The sequence below is a fragment of the Camelus dromedarius genome, chromosome X, assembly GCF_036321535.1.
Source record: "Camelus dromedarius isolate mCamDro1 chromosome X, mCamDro1.pat, whole genome shotgun sequence".
Lineage (NCBI taxonomy): Eukaryota > Metazoa > Chordata > Mammalia > Artiodactyla > Camelidae > Camelus > Camelus dromedarius.
In genome coordinates this window covers 37,637,376-37,646,487 of record NC_087472.1, presented here as the reverse complement: position 1 = coordinate 37,646,487, position 9,112 = coordinate 37,637,376, and the positions used below count along the sequence as shown (strand labels likewise).

General features: G+C 39.1%; 1 protein-coding gene across 2 annotated transcripts; it reads right to left on the bottom strand.

Annotated features, from left to right (window-relative positions):
• Nucleotides 1-1,892: 1,892 nt before the first annotated feature.
• BEX5 (brain expressed X-linked 5) lies at nucleotides 1,893-4,266 on the bottom strand. Of its 2 annotated transcripts, none has more exons than XM_010997134.3 (3): nucleotides 4,126-4,266; nucleotides 2,919-2,985; nucleotides 1,893-2,487 (listed from the first exon to the last, which is right to left on the bottom strand). In XM_010997134.3, exon 3 carries the CDS (start codon nucleotides 2,458-2,460, stop codon nucleotides 2,119-2,121), a length of 342 nt encoding a protein of 113 aa, XP_010995436.1. In that variant the 5' UTR covers nucleotides 2,461-2,487; nucleotides 2,919-2,985; nucleotides 4,126-4,266; the 3' UTR covers nucleotides 1,893-2,118. The 2 variants fall into 2 exon arrangements, with proteins under 2 accessions (XP_010995436.1, XP_031302562.1); XM_031446702.2 differs by having other exon boundaries at nucleotides 4,130-4,266.
• Between the last annotated feature and the right edge of the window lie 4,846 nt (nucleotides 4,267-9,112).

The window sequence follows — 9,112 nt, the reverse complement described above, 5'->3', positions numbered from 1 at the left end:
AAGTCCACGTGTACATCAGAATCACAGTGGGAGCTTTTACAATGTAATGATCCCTTGATCTCACTTCTACTGAGTCTGATTCAATAGGTTGGGATTGGGTCCTGAGCTCCACTTCAAATAATTCAAACCTGCAGCCAAGGTTAGAACATATGCACTAAAGATAACAGCATAAAAATAAGACAGTTGTCTCTTTAAAAAGGGGATGGGCTAGTGGTTAAAAAAAAAAAGCCTTATGTGTATGTGTGTGCGTGCGTAAAACGTAAAGTGGAGTGTCCAAACTTGAACTAAAGTTGGGACCTCCACTTTAATTTATCTAAGTCCAGAGCTATCATGAACTTGTAGGATGCAGTAAGTATGGAGTAAAATCTAGTTTCCTGAATTTTTTACCAGTCCCTCAGGTGATTCCAATGCAGTTGGTCTGTATAGCACATGTTGATCAACACTGACATTTATAACAGTACAATGTCCATGCATCAAAATTGAGTCTAAGGAGACATAAATTGTTGTGTTCCTTTTTCAGTTGCAAGCTACAGTCTGCAGGGAAGAAGAAGTTACTTGCTCACAAATGATCAGAGGCAAACCTCGGCCCAGACAGCAAGACTTTTGACACAGCTATAATTAACTATTGTGCTCTACAACTTACCAGACCCTGTGCTAGGCACTGAGGGTACCAGGACAAATGAGACAATATATTTACTGTGAGAAGGGCAGTCTAGTTAGGGAGTAATGATGACTGGGTGGTGGAACATCCTGAAAAAGTGGTCCATCTGCCATATCCCATCTCAGCCTGTTTCCCATTGATCTGTGATTACAGGTCTATCGAGCGCAGCAAAAATCAAAGTAAAAGCAGAGGGAAACTGCTCTGGATCCGTGTAGGTTGGTGTGAGTAGAGACTCCTGGGTCTCCTGCAGTGAGGGTGGTATTGACCAGAACAGTTCTGGGGACATAAAGCCACCCTCACAATACCTGGGTATATAAAAAGTAAAAAGTTTCTAGCAGTGTCTGCACAGAAAACGGAGAGTCAAGAAGACTGAGCCCTATTCACTGGAGGATAGAAGGAATAGTCCAATTCTGAGCATACCATCATGAGTGTCACTCAGATTTATCTTGGGGAAGAGGGAGTGAGGAGAGGAAAAAAAAGTCTGAGAAAAACCACAAAGGGTTGTTTGGATCCCTAAGCAGCACTGGGGAATTACTCACCTGGAGTAAGTATAACTGTAAAGCAGGCAAATGGGAAACCACTGAGGGCTCCAGAGAAATCAGTGGGTCTTTGTCACCTTTAAGACCCCAGCACATCAGCAGTGTTGGGGACCACTGGAGGGAGCAAAACCTAGCAGAAGGGGAAGGAGTGCCTAGCAGTCATGGCATTATCCAGGAAAAGGAGACACAGCAGCGTAGGTGTACAACAGTGTCTCCTACCTGGTGGTCAGTTGGACTTGCTGGTAGACATACTCCTTGGGTCCTTCACTAAATATGAAGGCCATCCAGAGGGCTGGGGCCTTGCATGTGTCAATAGAGCAGCCAGAGTTCAGTCAGTACCTCATTTGATTCCCACAGTAGCTCTGTAAAGCATGCACTGTCTTCATTTTACAGACACATATGCTGATTTTAAATAAATGTATCTGTAATAATTACCAGGTTTGTGCTTCTAAATAAAAGATCCAGAGGTAGTATAATATTTATGTCTTTAAATTGTGTCTCAAATGTTTATTGTCTCCATCCCCTTTATAAGCTGATTGGTAAGTTATTTGCTTCTTACTTTTGTTCTGACACACATGATACATTTTGGAAAAGTGAGGAAAAAAGATAATCAAGAAAAAATAAAGAAAAGGCTGCATTCTGATGTGTATATATATAATACACGTGGTTTTAAATGAGATAGTATATCTACAGACAGCTTTTTAAACTGCTTTATTAACTCTACAATATGCGATAGACATTTTTGCATGCAAGTTGATGAACCTCCCCTGCTGACAGAAAAACCTACAGAGTAAGTCAAAAGTCAAAATGAAATCTCCAATCAGAAAAATGACAGAATACCAAAGGTTCACAGTAAAGGCTACATCAAGAAAATGCAAGTTTGAGAAGCAGGGGATTTATGATCATTAACCTCAGCCTTCAAGGCATAAGGCAAAACTCATCATGATGGTCATGGTGAGGGGGATCTCCAATAAGAATGCGCAGACTGTACCTCAACTGAAGCTCCCTAATTTTCCTCCTTAGCTCTCTCATCTCCTCCATGAACCTTTCCATATCATCTGCATCTCCATCTATCATGTCAATGTTATTGACAAGCCTATTGGGCATATCCTCTCTAAAATCCTGGGCAGGTGGAACCCAATCCCCTCTAATGTTTCCTCCAGGTCCCTGGCCATCACCACCTCCCAAAGGGTGGGCTTCCTCTTCATTCTTCACTGGAGCCTGCTCCTCTCCTTTGCTTTCCTCGGGGACATTTTCCATCTTGAGATTTTTTTTTCCTGCTTCTTCCTAGGAGACAAAAGTACTGAATGTAACAACAGCTTTCAGAGCTCTATCGGCAAAGGTTTTCCCATCTGAGAGACTGCATGTGCCCTCTAGGGGGCGCCCCAGAGCCGGCCCTGCCATAAAGCCCATCGTTTTCTCTGAAAATTCTTCCCTGGGCCACTCCTCCACCAAAACATAAGACGGGTGGTGGGCTGGACAGTGGTTGAGAGACTAGGCTTTAGCTTCTAGAGATCTTGATAAGCCCTTCAGGGGCATCCCAGGGCTTGTCCCTCTACTCCCTTCTTCCCTCACTAGCCACAGGCCCACTGTTTCTAGACTCCTGCCAGGTCTCTCCTGCACTTAACTAGGGCAGGTAGGGCTGGGAGTCTCCCAGATTTTGTTCTGATCCCTTATTCCCCCTACGCCAGAGGGCCCCAGGCACCCCCCCCTCATACCTGCAGGGATCAGAAGCAGTCCTCCTCTCTTAGCCTTGAAATCTGCTGTACCAACGGACCTAAAGACCTGCAGACGGAAATGCAACAACGGCCAGGATTTTTCATTTGATTAAAGGACAAGTATCGGGGGCAACAGCTCCACTGCTGACTTAGGACTCTGCTAGTCAAATGCTGCTGCCTTGTCTTTCTCCTCCATCCTGTCACACAGCTTCTTTTCCTGCCCCGCGACACGCTACCTCGCCTTCCAGAAATAGGTATTGTAATCAAAGATGGTTATTTCCAAACCAGTTAAACCTCTTCTTTAGGACCCTTATCTCCACGATCTCGTCCTTCCCGTCACCTAATTACAATTTCTTGAATGCAAATGTATAACTTGTGGGGCGGGGGAGTCCGAAGAACTTGTTGGGTAGCTACGTGGTTTATTTATAAAGAATTTCATTATGGGTATCTGCCAAGACCTTTTGGGACCCAGTGGCCTTTCTGGAGCTCACCCTCCTACCACTGCCCACCATTTTATGCATCAAGATGGAAGGGGGAAGAGGTAACGTGGGCACTGCAAACCTGTACCGGGGGCGGCGTCAGCGCTTTGTCATGCTTACCCCAGGGTCCGCAGGCAGCTCCCACGCTTATGCGGGCCTGCAGGGACCAGAAACTGTTTCTCGCCGCCACCCCCCACACACACACACACACCCGCCTATATCTCTAAATCGCCTGATCGATCGCCTTCTCCGAAGGGATGTGCTTCCCAGACCTAATCCCTATCCTTATCCTCTGCATCAGCCGCCCCGGTCCCCGCTCCCCTCCCCCCAATTTCCCGCAGCCCACCGTTTCCGGCTCCAAAATGGACGGAGGGTGGAGAAGAAATACCGGGAACGGAGCCCTAGACCCGTTGTACAGTCTGCCATCCCCAACCCAGGGTCACTGTTTGCGCGCCCCTCCTGTCGCCCTGCAGAAATCAGGCCGTTTCCTCGCGGTCTCCGTTTCTGGTCCTTCCCTTCTAGATGTCATCCGACCGCCCACCCCCTAGGAGATCCCAACTGGTCCCCATTCTCAACCCTTGGCCCCTCTGGATCTCCTCCCTCCAAGACTTCCATTTCTTGCACCAAACGGGTGGACATCGGGGAAAGGTTAGAGAGAATCCAGTCCTGGACCCGCTCTGATCTTTCCCTTCAGGCCCCGTTCCCCTCCCCAGTCAGCGCCCTCCAACCTGCCAAGGATCGGGGTCAGCTCCTACGACTTCCTCCTTCCCAAGACTTGCCCGCCTTCAAGGCAACAGCGAGCCGGCGCACAGCCACAAACGACTCCTGACCGCAACTGGGAGGAGAGAATAAACCAAGCGTCGGCTCTAGGTCTCGTAAGGGCTACGTCACTGTGAGCTCAGATCCCCAATTATGGTTCGTACCTGCAGTGCGGCAGAGGGTTGGGAGCGGGAGCATGGGCGGGGCCACCTTTCTCCTCTTTTCGTCCTCTCCCCACCAATATCACTGGGTACTGCCCATCCCTTATTTATTTATTTGTTTGTTTGTCTATTTATTTTCCTGTTTAGCAATCTTCAACACCAAAGAGGTCATAATATTTTGTCGTTTGTATTTGCTTTTTCCTTGATTCTTGCTGGAGCTTTTAAAGAATTGCTTCTTCCTCTTCTATACCATTAAATGCCCACTTTTCTCCCCTCCACTTCCCAGCAAGTAAATTCCAGAATTTCCCCTAACAGTCTTGGTTTTGTCCTAGGCTGGAACCGTGGCGTAGGAGGCGGGGGCAAGGCTAGAAAGTCTGGAAAATAGGTTGGAGGTTAACATTTTTTTTAAAAAGTCCATCTTAGTTTTAATTCTCTTTCTATTTTTGTTTTGTTTTGTTTTGTTTTGTTTTTAAGAGAATGGGTAATTGTTTTTTGTTCTGTTTCTCATCAGCATGCATTCATTTTTTGGTTATAATTAGACAATACAGTTATTTTTAGTTGAAAAATAAGATTCGAGTTGTAAAAACTTGGCAACCTGTTTCTGCTAATGAATCATCCTATAAATATAGACCCTCGGGACAGTACTCTCACCCCTTTCTAAGGACTTTGAAATGTAAACCTAAGCTGGTGGTTTCCCTTGTGAAGCAGCTCTGTGCAGGCCTTTTATGAGATGAGGCAGTGAGTCTAATGGAGTCTTGCTAGTGGAATTTCAGATCTTGAGACCTATGACAAATTTATGGTCTCCTCTAAATTATATCTTAATATTAATGCGCCTTCACTTTACAAAAAGCCTCTAGCATGGCCTCTAACATAGAGCAACACTGAGGTGTTCCAACAATTCAGAACGATAATTTGAGAAAGTTATGCTGATGGATAAAAAGTATTGTGAAGTTACAATATTAAAACAATATTATAGCAGAATAAATATAGAACAAATGAACAGGAGAAACCCAAGTTTCAAACCCAAATATGGAGAAATATTAGTAACCTGATTGAAATATTTTGAATCAGTAGAGAAAGGTTAGATTACTGAAGAAATGGTGCTGGGATAATTGGTTAGCTATTTGGGAAAAAAAATGAAGTGTGTTATTCCCGTTATACACCTAAATACAGACGCTAAATATTTAGATTAAAAGATATAAAACCATTGAAAATAGTATATAAAAAATGTTATTTTGTATATAATTTTAGGATGAAAAAGGTTTTTTTTTTAAAATATAGCACAAATGACAGACATAGCCAAAAGCTAGTCAGCCCAATCCTGCTGGGGACCCTCTAAGTCTAAGGAACCATATAGAATGCTCCTCAGAATTATCCCAATTAGAGATGGGAAACTGGAGTATTCATCCACAGACGTGTGTCCTTTATTGGTAGATGTTATACCGGAATGTAAAAATCTCTGGCACTTCTAGGTTGTCCTAAGCCTGGGCTGAGCAAGCTCCCAAGGTGCCAGAAAAATCAGTCAGTAAAGTTTAGAAATACAAATGATGTAGAAGGACAATATCATCATTATCCCTGCCTCAAGAAATATACCATTCACATTTTACTCCAAATCGCTCCAAATATTTACCTTCAAAATAAAGGTAAAACACACACATCCATTCCCATGGATGTTTATGGATATTGGGCTGTTTGTAGTTTTCACTATGAGAGATAGTGTTGATTGAACTTCTTTGTACATAAAATGTTTAATACTAACATGAAGGTATTAAGTTCCTAGAATGGTCATTGCTGTATATGACTATGGATGCTTTTAATTGTCATAGAAATTGGCCTTGAAAAATATTGTCCCAGTTTGGGATCTATAATGTATGAGCATTCCTGTTTTCTTATGTGTTCACCAACACTGGTTTATTATATTTTTAAATTTTTGTTTTATTTTATTTTTCATTTCATTTTGTCTTATTTCATTTATTCTTAAAAAACTGTTGTCATGGTCATCACATAATGTTTTCTAAACCTGCCACATCATAACAGATACCTGAGATTAAGATTCCCAGACCCTTCTCTCAAGATTCTAGTTCAGTAGATTGAAGCCAGGCCTGCAAACTTGCATTTAGGTTCTTTACACAATCCTTAATATTAGGATTGGGAATCCATGTCATAGGCAAAAAAAACAAAACAACAAAAAAAGCTCCCATTGTTATGTAGTGCTTGTTTGAAAAATTATTATGAAATAATTTCAAAGTTGCAGAATGATTTGAAAATAGCACAAGGAATCCACACATGTCCTTCACTGTAGTCCTCAGTTTTAACATTTTGCTACATTTACTTTATCACTTTCTTTTCATCTAGAAAGGCATATTATTTTTTTCTGGATTGTTTGAGTCAGGTAAAGATCAAATGGTCATTTAAAAAAATTTAGTTTAATTCATTCTATATGAAATTTTCTTAAAGATGAGCCCAATTTTTGTCTTTGGAGATTTCTCATATAAAGTTAAAATATATGTGTATGTATATATGTATATATGTGTGTGTGTATATATATATATATATAAACTTGTGTAAAGACAAATATTTTAGTGTGTAGTCTTACTAAGTGTTCTCTACTCACTACCATGCTCACATAATTTATTTATGCATCTATTTCAATGGAATAATATATCATAAACTGTCCTGCTACTTGCTTTTTTATTTCCTCAAAAATATTTTCAGGGTAGTAACAATTTAACTGCTGTCCCTGTTTTCAATGTCTAAAAAGTGTTCAAATTATCATAATTTATTTAACCAATCCCCAATTTATTCATTTTGGTATTATTTCCATATATTTACAGTTACTAGTATACTGTTTCAGTAAATGTGTATATGAAAATGGCCCTCCAGAAATGTTGTCTGTTCACATTCTCACCAACACAGGTTGTAATCAATCATACTGATTTAGGAAATATTGGCATCATATAAAAGTATGTTGAGAGAATATAGCATATCTCCATGCTTTTATAATATATATAGTTTGAAAATATATAATAAATATATGTGTGTATATATACATATAATCACAGTTATTTTATATACTTTAAATGTGTGTATGTATGTATATATGTAATACATCCATGCCTATATGCATGCATACACAAACACACAATGCATTTTTCTTAGAAATCATGTTTTTGAGATTCATCTGTGCTTATATATATAGACATAAGTCATTTATTTTTATAGCAGTATAGTATTCCATTGTATAATTGTAATTCATTTTTTGTTTTCCTGTTGGTGCACATTTAGATTTTTTCCCTATTTATTCTATACTTTCGGTCAACATCCTTGTGCATGGCTCCTTTGTACTTCCTTCACCTGAACAGCAAAATTATGTTTTTGTTTTGTTTGTTTTTAGTTTTTAGGGTTCTTCTTGTTGTTAAGCCTGATCTGCTGGGATTTTATAAATCTACTCCTTCTTGGATGACATCTTAGATATGTAAATAACACCTAAATACACAGATTCATCCTCCAGAGGTTTTAATTTAGTAGGTCTGGAATGGGACATGAAAATTTGTATTTTAAGGAGTACTCCAAGTAATTCAGAGGATCAGGCAAGTTTGGGAAACACTTTGATGAATTTTTAAAAATCATCCCATTAATTTGCTGATGGGTTTTCTTTAATTCTTAGTGTAATTCAACTTCTATTTTTAAACATCTTTGTTATCCTTAATGATTGGGTTTTAAAAAGTAAAGTAATACAGACATGAATAATGTAGAAAGTGAAGGAGTTTGCTGTATATTCTTTCATAAATTTTATTTTGTATGTATTTATGCATAGAAATACCTCCTTAGCTCAAGCAAGGATGAAATAATACTTAAAATTGTTCTTTAGTATTCAGGATATTGCATAGCTTCTAAACAGAGTAACACTTAAAAACAAATCTTTAGGTTGAAGGGAAAGTTCCAAACTGAATACATTTTCCTCAAATTTCTGTACAAGCAAACAATCTATTTTGGTAAACCCTGAAATTGGTTAACACACACACACATGCACACACATACACACACATTCTTCATTGATCTGTAATTACTGTTTCTTCCATTTTTATTTGTCTCTGTTCTTTTTAAATTGTTTAATTTTAAGGATTGTATTGTTTTTCAAAAATAAAACCATCCAGTTTTGTGTATATTATTGGAAATCATTCTCTCTGCATATACTTATGTAAAAGAAAATGTTATTGAATCAGGCAAGAATTGCATCATAAATGTGAATTTCCCCTTTGAGAAAGGCACAGAACTATGTTGACCAGCAAGATTAAAGCTTGAAGAAAAATAAAGTTTTAAAGTCACTACATTTTTCCCATTTACTCGGAACAAGAAACTACTGTTCACGGCTCAACTAACTTTTCTAAAAAAAATAAATACAACTTTCTTTCTCATGCTAAAAGTTGTAAAATTTCATGGTGATAAGAGATTATTTGTTCTTTTGTTGCGTCAAATGCTTTAAAACATTTGAAACATTGTAATATAGCATGAGTCACACAGCAATGACTAGTGGGAAAATTGTTTTAAAAATTCTATCAGCCAGTGTAAAACATTTCTTTGTTAAGCTTAGATTTTGTTAAAGAAAGCTTTGTATTCAAATGCTACTAAAACTCAGTCTTTCTTGATAACATTAACAAGAATAATTTAAGATAAATCTCCCTTCTGCAGTAGAAATAAAGAAGATTCTAATGGCTTTCCTAATCTTAAACACACCACGGAAATTGTTTTCTTTATTAAAATATATTACTAAAATAATATGTAATATATATTA